The 16,860-nt window shown below is 43.9% G+C and overlaps 1 protein-coding gene across 1 annotated transcript in view; it reads right to left on the bottom strand.

Moving 5' to 3' along the window:
* Nucleotides 1–16,860, bottom strand: part of grik4 (glutamate receptor, ionotropic, kainate 4) — a 217,597-nt gene that overhangs the window by 123,389 nt on the left and 77,348 nt on the right. Inside the window, exon 2 of the mRNA XM_035534393.2 lies at nt 922–1,056. Within this exon, the coding sequence (XP_035390286.2) occupies nt 922–1,003 (82 nt within the window). The 5' untranslated portion in view covers nt 1,004–1,056. The remainder of the gene's footprint in view (nt 1–921; nt 1,057–16,860) is intronic.

The following is a 16,860-nucleotide window of genomic DNA, read 5'->3' as shown; positions in this document are numbered from 1 at the left end:
CAGTATGACACTGAGGCTATTGTCATTAGTGCACTTTATTGTCATCGGCGTTCCTCTGTCAGCGCTCGTCCTCTCCACACGAGTGGAATTGACATCCATCATTTTGGATTAATGCTGAAACTTAAGTGCCCTTGTGGAAAAACTCAAACGCACACTGGTATTTAGTACAGTAATGAAATGCTACAGCAAGGCTTGCAGTCCTCTCATTTAAAGCAGACCATTTCAGAACACCTAACATTTACACATTTTATGCCCAAAATATCTTGTACAATATAGTGTACATTAAGGCAGGATCATAATACTTATAATACTGAATGTGAATGAGCCTAGGAAGTCTAGAAACAGAATAATGAAATTTTTAGGGCTAGAATTTATTTGTTTAAAATATAAAATAATCAAGTTAATTAAAAAATTAAATCACAATACTATTTCCTAAGTATGTATTACAATAATTATTAATGCGCTGGGTAGAATTAAAGTCCTTGGATGTAGAATGTTTTCAGTAAACTCCCTTTGTTTCCACCAAAGCATCACTACTTAGGTACCAAATGAATGCCATTAACTGAGCCAGTGCATTGAGCTTAATTAAATACATTTATTTCATTGGTATTTAGTTACAGAAACAGAAGAAAACAAGCCCATTTTTGTGTTCTAACTTCTGACAAGCAAAATGGGGAGAGTTAATTGCAGATTTAGTCCATGTGTTTATTCACTAAACTCTAGGATATCCATTAAGAGTCGCAAGCTTTACTAAGTCCCAATACAGTTCAGTTTTATCCAGTCCCAATACAGTTCAGTTTTATCCAGTCCCAATACAGTTCAGTTTTACTGAGTCCCAATACAGTTCAGTTTTATCAAGTCCCAATCCAGTTCAGTTTTATCCAGTCCCAATACATGTCAATACACCAGAGCAAGACTCACCTATTCTGAAGGAGAGTGGGCCACTGGTGGAGCTTCTCACCCACATGGCTAAGAAGAGCAGATGTGCCCAGAGTGCGAGCATCTTCTATACCTCCTCATGGGTCCTGCCCCGGGGCTGCCCCTCCACACAGCCGCCTGCCATGGAGAAAATGACAGAGAAACCCCGGCTATGTCAGCTACAGCCACACCTCATGACAGCAAGACTTACTACAGCTGCAGTCGACCAGTTACAGCTTCCTCGGGCATAACCTCCCTCCAGTTAAGTGGCAGATTTAGCTCATCTTATTGTTTAGAGTTCGCTAAAAGGTCACACTTGCCTGATGATAAGCGAGAATTAAAGCAGATTGGCTGTTAACCAATAACAGTTAGCAGCCGATCTCATGGCAACTGTTCCTTGTCTAAATACACACAGACTTGGAATGTGTGGATTCCATATGTCTTCAAAGGTAACTAGAAGATACAACAGCAGAAGTCATTTAAGAAGAATTTATTTCCATAATTATAATCTTGTCATGACATTGAACCTTGAATTAATTATTTATACACCTCTAGTATGACATGAAAAACAAGATAATTATAATCTTTGAATGTGCTGATAGTCTAATTGATATTGTAATTGATGCAGCACTACAGGAATATAATAAACTCCACAGCAGAGATCATAGATCACGCTGACAACTAGATTATATCAGAGATCAGATACACAGCGTCTGTCTACAAACATTAAACGATATTATAAAACACATACTTTAATGTTAATTTGTATCACAGAATAACAGAGATTACGTTTTTAAACTGATTTAAATGGATTCAGTCAATGGAATCCTTTTAAGCAATATCCCCTTTCCCTCAGTGTAAGCCGTAGCCAGTGAAGAATGAAATGGACAGTTGGTCTCGTTTAATTCAAGTGACAAACATTCGTCTGGGGTAGTAAATTTAATCCATACCGCTCCACACTTGTGAACTCTTGTTCACTCAACCTTATCTTCTTGCTTGTGTGAAGCATGAACAACAAAGTGTGGCAAGTGTCAAGCAGCCAGACATGCCTGCCGCCTCCAACTCAGCGCAGACCTCCAGAAACATGGAGATACATTATCACAGCAGGGAAATGACAATTAGAAGCCGTGCACAGAACCAGATCAATTCACTCCAAACGCAATTACAGAAATCGCAGCTTGCTTTGTGTACAGTGGGTCTGCACAGTGGAACACCAGACTGGCAGAGTGAACGTTCGGCAGTCGATAGCCATCACTGAGGGCTTTCGTACTTGCAGGTGTCTTAACAAGGCAAAGAAAAACCAGTTTTAATATTTTAAACATACGATCCGCCGCTATTCTGCACGGCGCCATCGATGCGATTTTTGCTCGATCTCCTTCCAGCTGCTCAGTGGCTGGTCTCTCCTCAGTACAGTCTGCTTTCTCTGAGCACAAGCTAAGATACCTGTAGACATGTGCAGGTGTGAGGTAGGTAAGGCTCGACACAGGGACTGCGCCTCTGAGCCTGTGTTACTCAGCCCACTTTAAAACAACCCAGGATGGAAACCCAGTCAAAACCGGCTTGAAAACCAATTCAAACGATTTCCCGGATTTGCAGCTGTAGGTGTTCCGCTTGGAGGTAAAGGGAAGCAATTTCCTATTTAACAGCTGACAGGTGATTAAAAGCACTCTGCCGCACCTCCACCCATAGAAGTGCATCGTGATGGAGGCTAGGAATGAGGACCCGCAACAAACTGCGGCTTTTCTTTTCCCATTCATGAAAATGTCACGGTGGACAGAGGTAGCGGAGGCGGAGCCGGGCCCCCCAAAGCGCCGGGTCTGAAGGTCCCGGTGGTGACAGGCAGAAGGAGGCTGAAAGGCAGGAGGAACCCTGTCAGAAACACACGCCGCTCCCGTCCACCTCGTACTGGAGGCCATCCGGACTCCTCAACTTCACAGTTAGATAGTGACGTGTGTAACTGTTAGATGGCAAGACAAATCTTGAGTTTAGCTGCTAGGATGAAACAAAGCACACAGCATTTTAAAGAAAATGTAGCAAGAAGCAAAAAAAAAAAAAAACCTGTTGAAGTGTCAAACTGGAGACACTATATCATATCATTTAACCTAAACATTCATTCATTTTGGAAAAGATCCCAAGAAAACCCATCTGCTCTGAAGACAGAATATAAAGAGAGCTTAGTTCTTTTTTTAATCAGGTGCACTGAGGTAGAACGATAATGATAATGATGGTAAGTATTTATCTGGTGGTTTTCATGCATTTCCAATGCAGCTGCACATAACCGAAACAGCAAAGGCCAAAACCGTCAGACTTTTTTGTGTTGCATGGCATGAAAAGCAAGGACAGATAAAAGGTATTCCAGTGCCGAACTACAGTGCACGCTCCATTAACTCCGTTCATTAGCAGATCATTAAGAGAGATTCTGAATAGATGTGCTTGACAGTCATTTCTGTCATCCCACTGTGTTCTGCAACTCCAATGCACCATTTAAAGGACGCACAATCATATTTACATGTTTACCATAAAAAAAAATCATATTTGCTTTTCATATAGTCGATTCTTTAATACAGGGTCCACATATTTTTTCCATTTTATACATTCTGGTGTTGTGTGTGTATATTGGCCAACAAACTTGAGGCTAGATTCACATAAAACAATTTAACACTAAAAAAGTTCAAATTATGTTGTTAATCTAAGTAATACTTATGTAAAATGTGGATTATGAAGGATTTTCCCAGTAAACACAATTATCTCCATCAGTTTGCAGCTCTACCTTCAGATGGGACGCACCCAGCTGCTTATGTTGACTGATACCAAATGATATATGTGCCTAGTAAAAGTTATTCCTAATGTCCAGACGGCAGCCGCCATAATGTTACTTCAGCTAATGTGACTTCAAACATGCGGTGAAGTTTAATAACAGTAAGTCATAATGGGCCAAATTCATCGAATTTACTGCCAGACTGAATGTAACATTAACATCAAATTTATTAACATGTTCCCTTAATAAATTCATGCAATAGCATTTTACAAGCACTTCCACATATTGTATTTATTTACATATGACATCTGTGATTTATAAGCTACATCTGAATCTGGGCACTATGTACTACGCACTTATTTGTCATGGTAGTGCATATTGTCATGACGTGCTTAGCACTACTAAAACCTAAAACCTGGTTATTCCACTGCAACGTCTGCAGGCAGCTGCACAGCCACACTGCATCAAAGTTTGGACTAAAGGCAAGTGCCATCAGATAATTTACATGTTCTTTGCTGCTGTATAATCAAAGTGCCTTGCAAAAGTAAAGCAATATTCTATCTATTTTATTATTATCTATTTAAAGTATCTATTGAAATGTGTTAAACAAGAAAAACATTCTCAATATGCATACTGTTATAACTATTTATTTATTTATGATTGAATCAAAGCAGAGGTCTGTAAAAAATTCACTCAGATTTTCATGTATTAATAAACAACAACAGATTCAAATAATGAAAGAGTTTCTGTTCAATTATCAATTAATATTTATAAAATGATTTTAACCTAAAGGAGTGGGTCATGAATGGGATGTTTTGTCAGTCAGGTGTCACACCAGGTACTGAGAGTAGCAGGACTTTAGTATGATAGTTTGATGACTATCACCAATATTTACTGTCAGTATCAAACAATTTACTGATGACTTATTTTGAGATATTTTCTATTACGCTTCTGATTTGGCTGCAAGATTCACTGATTTTGGGTGAACACTGATCTGTGAATTGTGATCCACATAAACAGTGTAACCGTGGAGATGAGTGACGTTTTATCCCCTCCAGGTCTCACCCCACTGCCCTGCACTCACTCATAATGACCATGCTGCTGGTAAACACCCACATAGCTTCATACCCGGCCCACTGCGTGGATAACGGAACCGATCTGTTTTTCCAAAGATGAGACACCAGGGCTGTGGTTAAGCACACCAGTGCCATGCTGAGCACTTTAAGACCCTACTTTCCTAAGATGAGGTCAGTGCAGTGTTTGTTCTTGAGGTACAGTGTACCGTGAACCAGCAGGGATATCGGTGGTCCAGATTTTACCGTCCTTACAGGGACCATCTTTACTGTCTGCAAATTTCCCCATAACTGCCCATACACCCAGTCATATAAACCAGTTCACTTCCAACACAGCAAAAGCCAGAGGCTGAAAACAGTGGCACTGTGTAACTCAGCAGGTCTAAGACACACTGTGGTAGAACGTCCAAGAAGGTTAACATCCTAATACAGCACAGCCCCACTGTTCTAGAAGAACAAAATACATACAAATATTATATATGTGACAAAATTACCATGGGTTAGAATTTTCACCAAAAAAGTGATGCTTTGATGTTTGGATTGGGTATCTAGCTAAATTATCTAGGTAGCTATCTATCATTCTTTACCACTGTGATGGAGCTACCCTCCACCAGTGTGTTCATACGGACTCTGTGTTTGAGATACACATATGCTGTGTATGTATGTGTGTGTGTGTGTGTGTATGTGTGTGTGTGTGTGTGCGTGTGTGTGTGCGTGCGTGTGTATGCATGCATGTAAATTAACATTGTTTGATCAACCTTTATTGAGGATGTGATTTACTGAGTGATGATTAACATGCATGGAAATAGTGTTATTTCATGTTATTTAGTTCCTATAACATGCTAGAGATTAATGATTTTATGATCTTTTCCTTGAAATTGAATACTGAAGTTTCCCTTTTGAATATTTTTGTTTGTTTTCGATGGGATATGGTTTTTCTTTCTGGGAGCACTGGGAGCCAGTAAACACCTTTTCTTTTGTAACACTCTTGGAGCAGTGTCCTGATTTCTCTCTTTTTTTAATCTATAAGGCATGTGATGGCTGAAGGACACGCCACTTTGTTAGCTGAATGAATAAGTCAAATTATCTTTGCATGTCCATATAAATCATAATTCATTTATATGATTTCTATGGATCTGCAGTTTTGGAAAAAAAAAACAACTACAAAAAAAAAAATTATTATTTTAGCACATTTTCCTCAGGTTTATGCTGTTAAGCATTATACACACACTTCGTTGGCGTTTGCCATTTTGTATTGTTTGGTTGAGCTTCAGAAGCTTTCCACAGCGTTGAAGTCATTGGAATGAACAGGGTCCAGTTTTCACACACTTCGAATTTTCTCCCAGTGTACTATGTGGTCCAGGACCCTCTCAAATTCTAAATGTGAATGCTAAGCTTTTGGACACACTACCCTGAAAGTACTCTTTTGGCACACTATTTATGCGATTTAAGATATAGCCAGAATAGAGCATTAATCAGCGAAAAATGACACGTAAACCTGCCCAGCAGCAGACGCCCCTGCTGAGGAGCTGAGGAGGTTTGAACAGTCTTCTCTCAGTGTTAGTTCATGCGTGCATGCCATCAGCAAAATGGTGCACATACACACGCTTAGCCAACTGAGCATTTTATTTCAAAGGCGCATTTTTGGTTTGTTTGGAGTGAGTGCGATGGGAAACTTTGCAACTGCAGTAGTAGGAGTGCACGACGACCTGCTTGCTTGAGTGGGATCTCAGAATGTCTCAGAGGAAGAAACTATAGGCACTCCCGACGAGACAGCTTTGCTGCTCCGCCGTGATTTAGGACTGACGGCATCACCCCGACCCAAGCACGCAGTTCCTGCCTCAGACAAACTTTCAAATGCATTATATTTTTATGTAACTGGCAGTTATTGGCATACCAGTTATCTGACACTGCGATTAGTTGGCCATCTCTCTTGTTGTGGGTGTTTAATATATATGGTTTGTTTACATGTCGATTTTGATGGCTTCGCACGGGGTACGGGTGCAATCAGCATCGTGAAACGCGGTGCACTAATTATCACCATGGTAACTTTATGAGTAGGAATGAAATACCATGTCACACATGTTGCGTGCAACAGCCTGGTTACTGTCCAGGGTTATGAATCTGAGCCCTGTCTCTTAAACCACAGAAACAGTACTTAAGAGAAGTGGTGTGGTGTGAGGTAATTACACCTTTTTATCGCCACTTTGTTCTAGATCTTTAAATGTTTTTTGCCATAAGCCATTTTCATAAGCAATGTTCAATGTGGCGTGTAAGTGCATCTGAGAATAGAGTAAATTAGGCATGTGTACTTGGCTGTGTGACGGCTTCATTACCTTTAAGAGTTATCCTTCAGGTTATTAACACGAAGATTAAAGATCAGTATTATGAGCACTAGTGTCCAAGCATATTTCACTAAATGAACACAGAGAGCAAAGCTGTCACACAAAGGAAAATTGTCACACATTCTTTATCTGTCAGAATACTTATCTATCAAAACAATGCTCATCAAAACAATCGCATACTGAAAGCAATTAGCATGATTAGAACAGCACCAGAAGAATACAGTAAAAATGTCCACTGGAAAAAGATTGAACTCAGCTAATTGCCTTTAGCATCTCAAAATGAATGTTTTAGTCTTTTTTGCCTCAGATTTTTCCCACTAGACCAACAGCACTGAACCATTACCTGAGTGAAAACAAACGTCATGTTCTGAACCGTGGGTCAGGCATAAAGACGTGAGCGCTGTATCCTTCACTTCCTGATCAGTCAGAAGCAATTAATTCTGATACTGATTCTGTACCAGTGGGGTCTGTACCTGTCTTCAAAGCACATTAGGCAAAAAAAAAAAAAGATCCAGGGGTAATAACACATTGTGACTTCAATACTACAGAGGCCAGGACCGCAATACTGACTATCAAATGAGATACTAGGCAAACAACAGATAAACAATAGTTATATCTGGGCACAGTGGTAAATTTCAAGGCATCGTTTTTGAGTGTTTTCACTGAAACAAATCATACACATAAACTATCCTGTAGATGGGATGTGAGTTCCTTTTGATGTATGACCTGAAATATGAGTTACGCAGATAAGGACTTATGCGTACTGAAGCAGGAGCACAGTTTACTAAACCGGTCAGATGCAAACTGTGTGAGGAGGCTAAAAACCATCTTTATACTCAGGCCAATAAAGGCCGGCTGAGGCTCTTTACATCTCTGTGAAAAGATGTCACATTCTTCAGGAGCTGTAAATTAGGGCTCTCGCAACCACTCCACACTCTCACACCTGAGCTGGCACAGACACAGCAGTCTGCCAGCGGAAATTAAAACTTGAAAATACTAATGACGGCTGCCTCTTGGAGGATGGGGCAACACCACCTGTTTGTTAAGCGCCCCCTGCAGGGCAACACCGTGACAGCTGTGTGCTCACTGCATTCCACATCAGGTTCTCGAAGGAGAACAAGTCTTGTTTCCTGACCAGGCACCCTGATCATCCTATTAGCAGAAGGTCACTAGTGGGTCAGTGCGTCAGGTCATCTGTCCAGCACTGCAAGCCCGCTGAAATCCAACCGCACTGTATATTAGACTGATCTGTTTCACAACAGGTACTGAATAAGACTAGAAAAGACACAGCAGTAAATATTGCATGCTGATTCCATGTGTAGTTTTTCTGTTTTCTGTCGGTCCTACCTAAACAACCTGACATTTGCGACATGTGATTACGGAAACCAATATTTTTGTGGCTTGTAAAACATTAAACCTATATATTAAAAAGCATCAGTCAGAAATAGCTGTAACTTGTGGGTCATTTTTTGGTAGTGTTCTTAGAATGTGAAGCCCTGTCAGAAACTGGAAGTATGTTTAAAATGCTCCCCACTGGTAAACTCATTCCAGGGTGGGTGTGGCACTGGTAATCTCAGTGCTAATCCCAAAGTTGGTTTGGCACTGTCCACTAATTTTTTATCTTTGGCTTTACAGAAGTTTAAATAGTGACATTTAGGACTCTGAATTAGAAGTATACTGACATTCCAAAAGCACCTACACTAAAAGCATTCGGCTACCGTCCCGTAAGGCAATAGAGCCGCACTGGTTGAGGCGATTTCCCTGCTCTGATACTAACCCTGGTAATTAAGTGATGAGTTGCCTGAGCAAGGACAGTTCTCCTGCTCAAAATAAGCAACTCCTTCTGCCCAAGCAGCAGAGGAGCCACTCAGAAATCAAGAGCGATATGAACAGGAGTGTCAGAAGAGGGCGCTCTTGAAAGCCCTCGAAAAATGTTCTCTGACTCTCTGTGCAGGTCTCGAAAGAGTTCCGATCAAAGAGGAATTCTGACGTGGGTCTGATGTGCAGTCAGACACTGGAGGAGGCAGCGTCTGCACTCACTGAAGATGCCCTGCATAACCTACACATAAACTGCACTGTAGCCCAACAAATGCACATTAATATTCTTGCTGGGAAAAGGGTTTTCTAAACTTACAAAATCAGAAATGTCTTCCCTAGATTTTCTGTTTAATGGTAAGGGAAAGAAAGTTCTTAAGAATATGCATTTTGTTTTGTTCTAGAGGTGTGCAATTTAAAAAAAAAAACAAAAACCCACAGACCAATCCAGAACTGGGGTAGATTAAAGAAAAGTGATTGTTTAAAAGCATTTTTATTTACCATAAGTGCCCAGTAAGCAATTGATGGTGCCCCAATCTGTACATCTATACATCTGTGTTCTTGTGTTGCTGAAACAACGTGCAATAACCATGAAGAGATCCAAGACAGCAGACAAATTTTACAAAGGAGGGCAATACTAGGGAGTGCAGTACCAGGGAGGGCAGTACCAGGGAGGGAGATGCCAGGGAGTGCAGTACCAGGGAGGGCAGTACCAGGGAGGGAGATACCAGGGAGGGCAGTACCAGAGAGTGCAGTACCAAGGAAGGAGGTACCAGGGAGGGCAGTACAAGGGTTGGCGGTACCATGGTGGACGGTACCTGGGAAGGTGGTTCTAGGGTGGGCAATATCAGGGTGGGCGGTATCAGGGTGGGCGGTACCAGGGTTGGTGGTATCTGGGTAGGCGGTACCAGGGTGGGCGGTACCAGGATGGGCGGCCCCTGCCCATCTTCTCCAGTGTCATTATTAGCCTTTCTGAGAGAGCAGTGGCTGCTAACATGAAGCACCAGCAGCAAACAAAGAGCTAATTGATTGGCGCCTACCTGGGAGAGACGCGTGGCTACAGCCTCCTCCCTCCTCTGCCCTCGCTGTCTGGCTCCCCAGCCTTGCTCCAAGGGCACGGCCTTTGATGTAGCCCACTCTGGACTCCCGGATCGAAGCTGCAGCACACGCCTTTTTAAAGAGCATTTAACTACAACACTGCCCCATCTACATTTCCCAAGGCAGTCTACATCTCTGGCCCTAATGATCAATCTTGGAAGGAGAGTTCTCTGCTTGAAGGATGTTTCTTTATACAGTATCATCTTGCAGTCGGTGCCAAGTTAGAATGGATGTATAAGCAGAACAAAAATTCTGGAAAGTTGACATGCTATGTAATACACTACGCCAATAGTAATTACAAGCATGAGCATTTCAAAACTTCCCTTCTTGAGTTGGTCTATCTCATTAATTTGATCTTGGATTACTGGATTTAAGTTCATGTTAGGTAAGTATACAGTTTGGTACGTAATTTTGTCAGTACTGTCAGGGAAAGGTTCTTGTGGTCGGGAAGTGCTTTAGGATGTTCCTATGCATACCAATAATGATAAATCGATGGCTTGTAATGCAATGTCTGTATATGTTTACAGTCATCTGCATACAGCACTGCCCTGAATGACCTATATATGGCAAGAAAAGACCAAATACAAATGTGCTATCCTGCTTGGAAGAAAGATAATAATTTTGCACAAATTAGAATTTAATTGCTTTTAGCTAAAGCCCATTAAACAGTGGGCTAAAATTCAGAACAATGGGCTAGCATTCAGAACAGTGGACTAACATTCAGAACAGTAGGCTAGCATTCAGAACAAGGGGCTAATATTCAGAACAAGGGGCTAGCATTCAGAACAAGGGGCTAACATTCAGAACAGTGGGCTAGCATTCAGAATTGTAGGCTAACATTCAGAACAAGGGGCTAACATTCAGAACAGTGGGCTAGAGTTCAGAACAGAATGTCTGGCTTGGTTTGCGCAGGCTCCAGTCACACTGACTGTATCCCCGCGTTACTGCTGCTTGGTCATTTGAGTGGCGGGAACCCTCCAGAATGCGTTCCTCTGCCATCCGCTTTGGAATTGTATCTCACTACAAAATATGTTTTAGTGAAAAAAAAAAGACTCGCACAAAATATTTGGACGTTTTAAATGCTAGATTAATAAACTAATAAATTAATCAGCTGGAAACTCACTGACACTCAGTTACATTGTCAAAGTGTGCATATTAAAATACACCATTATCTGAAGATATGCATGCACTGAAAGGAAGCCTGCAGGCTAGAGAGAAAAGAAATCATATTTTCTTGTGTTTTTATGATATGCATATTTAGTCTGATTATTTATGGCTGGCTGTACTAATTGCTTAAACATTGCTTCTGTGATATAAAATCACATTTACTTTCAAATGCTGCTTAAAGTCTGAGATACCCCACAAAACAATGTAGTATGCTATTAGTATATTTGAATTCTTAAAACACGCAAACAATTATCGGGATTTTGAATTTAAAAATGAAGAAAAATACCAACTGTTACTACAGTGCTGTCTATGGCTAAACATGACTAGACTTAAACCCAACGCAAAAATGACATATTTTGTCTCTGTTGGCTCATGTGTGAATTTTCAGCATGAAACAGTATAGGTGCGCACAGGGATGTCCCCACGATGTCTAGATGCTAAATCTCCCCAAAATATTTAGATGCTAAATCTCCCCACAATGTCACACTTTCCGAGGTTTTCCTATGAGTATGGGTGCATTTGGTTTCCAGACACACACATGCATGCCTGAACAAACAAACAAATGCACAATACAAATGAATACCAATGTTTCAAACCCCCTAATTCATATAGTTCATTACACAAATGTCGGTAAAAGTTACAGCATAAGTGAATATAACCTCACTTAATCCAGATTTATTACCCAGAAACCTTCTCATAAATGAATCGATAACATTCCCAATTACAGTGATGTTATGATCCAAACTGCGGGTTATCATTTTCTTCCAATCACTCATTAGAAAGGAGGTGGTGTTTGTGTCGACTGAACGTGGGTTGTAACACAGATGCATCACTCGGAGTAGACCGACGATACTTTCACGGACACCATATTGGATTCATGCACTCACACAGCAGCCTCAGTGTGAGGTGCTGATTGAACCCTCAGTCAGAGTGTGGATCAGACCCTCAGTAAGTGTGGATCAGACCCTAGTGCAGGGTGTGGATCACGTGCTGACCAGCTAAATGTGCTAAAACAATGTGTTCAAGACATAGAAGAAACGGAGAAGACGACTCCAACGGAAACCATGACGAGCGGTTCCATAATGTGTGATTAAATGATGCTTCTTTTAAATTCCATTCCTATTATCTACAAGATCACAGTGTGGGAAAGGATCCCAGCTGCTCCAATTAGTGTCGGACTGTATTGTGCACTTCTCAGCTTTCTGACATGGGGAGGTGTCAGGGAAGCGCTGGTCCTACTGCACGGGCACATTCATTAATGGCTTTGTGCCAGCGAGGCTGCTGCTCCCCACCACTCCTAATTACCCCACAAACGATACCGTTTGTCTGCAGAGCAGCTGTAGTTTCTCCACAGCAGTGGACGCCTCTCCTTGGAGCGGGGGCTAGGACCCAGGAAGTGCCTGCGACGTGCGGGCTTCCCGCATGAGCCCGGCAGCTGTCGCCGGGTGCGGGGCTGAGACGGCGCGCTCTGCCGCAGACCCGGTCCAGCAGGCGGTTTCGGCCGGTGCTCCAGACCCCCACATGTCCCCTGCCCCCTTCGTCTCCCGGTGCCCGTCTCTGCATCCAGCGTAATCAGCCCCCCAGACCCACCCCACCCCACCCCCTACTGCCGCTACTATCCCCTCTCCATGCCCAAATTGTTCTCGTTAATAGGCCGCAGCCTGCCCGTTCCGCAGACACACTGCGCCCCTTCCAGCTCCGTGCGGTGGAAGCGTCACCCTCTGCTCCACACATGTGCAGCAGCTACAGTCCCACAGGCAGCCTTGCTGTTTAGCAATTACTGGAGGTGCAGTTTCTGCATTTACCAAAGACCAGCCTTTTTTTGGCTGATATACATGTCACACTGGTAGGAAGACGACTCCATAAATCTCCCAGCTGTTTCTCTAGAGACTGTAGAAAAAAAGATGACGGGGGAAAAAAGAGTGGAAAAAAGATACAGTACGCAAATGATTTTACAGATATACTGCGCAAAGCGAAAATGTATGGATTTTAGTCATGTATTAAATGCACTGCAAAATGAAATGGCCCTTTGCCGTGAACGATATCTGGAGATTTCCCCAGCTTCAGTCAAAAGTGAGGTTTCCTATAGAGCCTTAGCACAGACAAAACCAGCGGGACTCTAAAGAGTGAAGACCTCTGCACACGTGCATGGAGTGATTCCAGTTGTGTGTGCGTGTGTGTGTAAGGTGGTAAGCAGCGAGGGTTTGGCCTGGTACCTTCCCAGTAGAGTACTCTTCCTGCCCTGACGCCCTCAGTACCTCCTGGTAATTGGCGTTTATTTCTAAAGAATGCAGATTTCCTTTTCAGCAATCAGAAATGTCGGTGAAATGATAAAGAAGACAGAGCCTTGTTTTTCTGCTTAAGACAAATTTTGCCAGCGGGCAGGCTCACAAATTCTTGCTTCATTGGAATTCATGCCTAGAGGAAACCCACTGAATACATAATACCATCAGGAGTCAGAAAACAAGGGGTGCTGAGGGGTTCTTCCTGGAACGCTGATCAAATCTTAACTTTAGAGCTAGGCAGGTAGTCAGACGTAACTCTGGCTTGGCTCTTGAGTAAGAGAGTGGTAGCACTTATATTGAGGCACCTTTAGCCCTGAACGTTCTCAACACAGTGGTTCTTTCAAACACAGTGGACATTCAAGCAAGAGTTCAAGATGTTTCTCGGGAAGATGACAGGCTTCACATGTCTCATGTCTCACATGTCGTTTTTTTCTTTCTTCTTTTTATTTAGAAATGCGATGATGTGAAATTAGGTGAACTGAGGAGACATAAAACCTCAGCAGCAACTGTGCACTAAAGTGCAAATGTACACGACTACAAAAGTACAGAAGTGCAAAAGTGCAAAAGTGCAAAAGTATACTTTCCACCCAAAGGAAGCCCAGCATTCCAGTAAAAACAGTTCTCCCTAAAGACGTTTATATATATATATATATATATATATATATATATATATATATATATATATATATATATATATATATATATATAATACTTTTGCAGATGCAACAAGAAAAACTAACCCCTGCAGAGAGTGATATAGAGTGGGTGTTTGTCTTTGTCTCTGTCTCAGTTTTACAGCAAGCATTGGACTTTTTTCTCTCGGATGCACCTGTAGTGCATATGGCTTTCATCAACTTACCCAAGAACTGGGGAAAAAGGAGTGTGGTCCTGTGTTCAAAAGGGGGCGCTAGTGAGGAAAGTTGTGATCTCCGACATGCCATCAGCAGCCAAGGATAACATGCCACTAAGCAGCGGGACAGTGTACCGAAATGTAGAGTGGTAGCACTGATTTCAGGACATGCGCTTCCCTCAGCTGAGAGCAGAAGTGCGAAGAGGCGCTAACAGAGGCTTAACGGAGACGACTGTGGCAGTACTGAATTTTATAGCTATTGTGCTACTGATCTGTGAGGCGGCGAGTCAGTATGCTAATCGGAGAGGAGTGTCAGACAGGGAACGGACGTGGAGAGGAAACACACGGCACGCACTTGGGTGCGTTCCTGCCAATCCGCAGACGAGACCGAGTGTGACAGGCAGCCCGCGAAGTGTGGAGCGCAAAGGTTCCGCCGGCTGCTGCAGTTTTGCGACTGGCGTGCACATATTAGCTTATAAGACGACGCTAGCATTTGTTGGGAGTTTAGTGACACTTACATAAGAATGCCTGAGTGTTTGGTGTGTGTGCACCCCGGGGGGAGGTTACAGACACGTATACATGCCCACCTGAGAGTATAGTCTGCTCACATTTCAGACTCTTTGAACTACATGCATACAAATCTTCGGCACTGGCCTGAGTTGAGACTCAATGCCAGCCACGCCACTGGACTGTATCCAGAAGGTTTGTGTGTCATTGTAACTCAAAGCCCCAGGTAAACAGGGGCAGGTTAGCACTGCGCATGCCTGCATCTCGTCTGGGCCCCATGCACTGTCCTACAGCACACCAACATGCACTCTCCCACCGCACACCCTCGTGCACTCTCCTGCAGCACACCCTCGTGCACTCTCCCACCAGACGCCTTCGTGCACTCTCCCACCAGACGCCCTCGTGCACTCTCCCACCAGACGCCCTCGTGCACTCTCCTGCAGCATACCCTCGTGCACTCTCCCACCAGACGCCCTCGTGCACTCTCCCACCAGACGCCCTCGTGCACTCTCCCACTGCAGCCCACTCCACCCAGCACCAGTGGCAGCATGATGGATTACACTGCTGCAGCATCGCAAACCTCCCTCTGTGGCTCCAGCTGGAGTATAAGAAGGTTTCTCAACGCTGCCACCCCAACACACACACAAACAAACGCACAAACAAACGCACGCACACACACACACACACACACACAATTTCTCGTTTTTATGGCTGTTGCTTTCCAGGAGCGTTGTCACCAAAGCACTGCCCTGTTTTTGGCGGACAGACAGGGCTCTCCAGCGTGGCTAACCCTAGTGTCTAAAGGTAGCGGCAGCCCCAGGTTTTGATGCCTGCCCTTAACTGACCATCCGGTGTAAATGGTGACGGATGGTCTCTAGGCAGAGCTCAAGAAGAAAGCACTGCCACCTCCTCCACCAGCTCCACCTTATCTTCAGCGTTCAAGAATCAAAGTAAGATTAGGATGTCTTTTTCACTGGCTTCCAGAATAAAAAGAGAAAGTCAAATAATTGGGATGCAACCTGGATATTTAAAGAAACCGGAAACTGGGACCAAAAGAGAAGTGCTGTTGGTGACTGAATAAATAAACAACACTGAAGGTGAAGCTCTGTGAACAGCACTCCTGTACTAAAGACCGAAATCGCTTCCTGAAACAAACGTAAATGTGACATCAAAGTAACCCCTTTTATTGTGCAGTTGACCAAACGACAGAGGTTTCTTCATATCAAAGACTGTTGGCCATGGTTTGACTGTCTGAATACATGAAAGAACGGAAGCGGAGCAGAACAGATCTGTACTAACGCTGCCTTCACGCCGCCGCTTTGTTGAGCGGAGCCCCTCACAGGCAGTGCAGTCAGGGTTTGAGGCCTGATTATGCACGGCTCTGTAGCACTCCCTCCTGCAGCAGGAGGAGGCACAGTGGCAGGACTAAACCCATCCACGGCTGGCTGGCTGCCCCCCCCGAGACTTTACCTACCCAGACTATACCCCTCCCCCACCAGACTATACCCCTCCCCCCACCAGACTATACCCCTCCCCCACCTACCAGACTATACCCCTCCCCCACCAGACTATACCCCTCCCCCCACCAGACTATACCCCTCCCCCACCAGACTATACCCCTCCCCCCACCCAGACTATACCCCTCCCCCACCAGACTATACCCCTCCCCCACCTACCAGACTATACCCCTCCCCCCACCCAGACTATACCCCTCCCCACCAGACTATACCCCTCCCCCACCAGACTATATCCCTCCCCCACCTACCAGACTATACCCCTCCCCCCACCAGACTATACCCCTCCCCCATCTACCAGACTATACCCCTCCCCCCACCAGACTATACCCCTCCCCCCACCAGACTATACCCCTCCCCCACCTACCAGACTCTACCCCTCCCCCTTCTGCCATCCCTGTCTGGTCAGAGAGGAGAGGGGACCCAGCTAGTCAGAGGCATGCTGGAGAAGGGAGGGGGAGGGTGACAGCCCCTCATTAGCAAGGCCTGGCCAGTGGTCCCCACATGCCCCTTCAGGCACTTTACCCTGA

This window comes from Electrophorus electricus, chromosome 17 (assembly GCF_041902795.1).
Source record: "Electrophorus electricus isolate QZ-2024a chromosome 17, ASM4190279v1, whole genome shotgun sequence".
Taxonomy (NCBI): Eukaryota; Metazoa; Chordata; class Actinopteri; order Gymnotiformes; family Gymnotidae; genus Electrophorus; species Electrophorus electricus.
The sequence above is the reverse complement of the archived record's forward strand: the minus strand, read 5'-3'. Positions and strand labels throughout refer to the sequence as shown.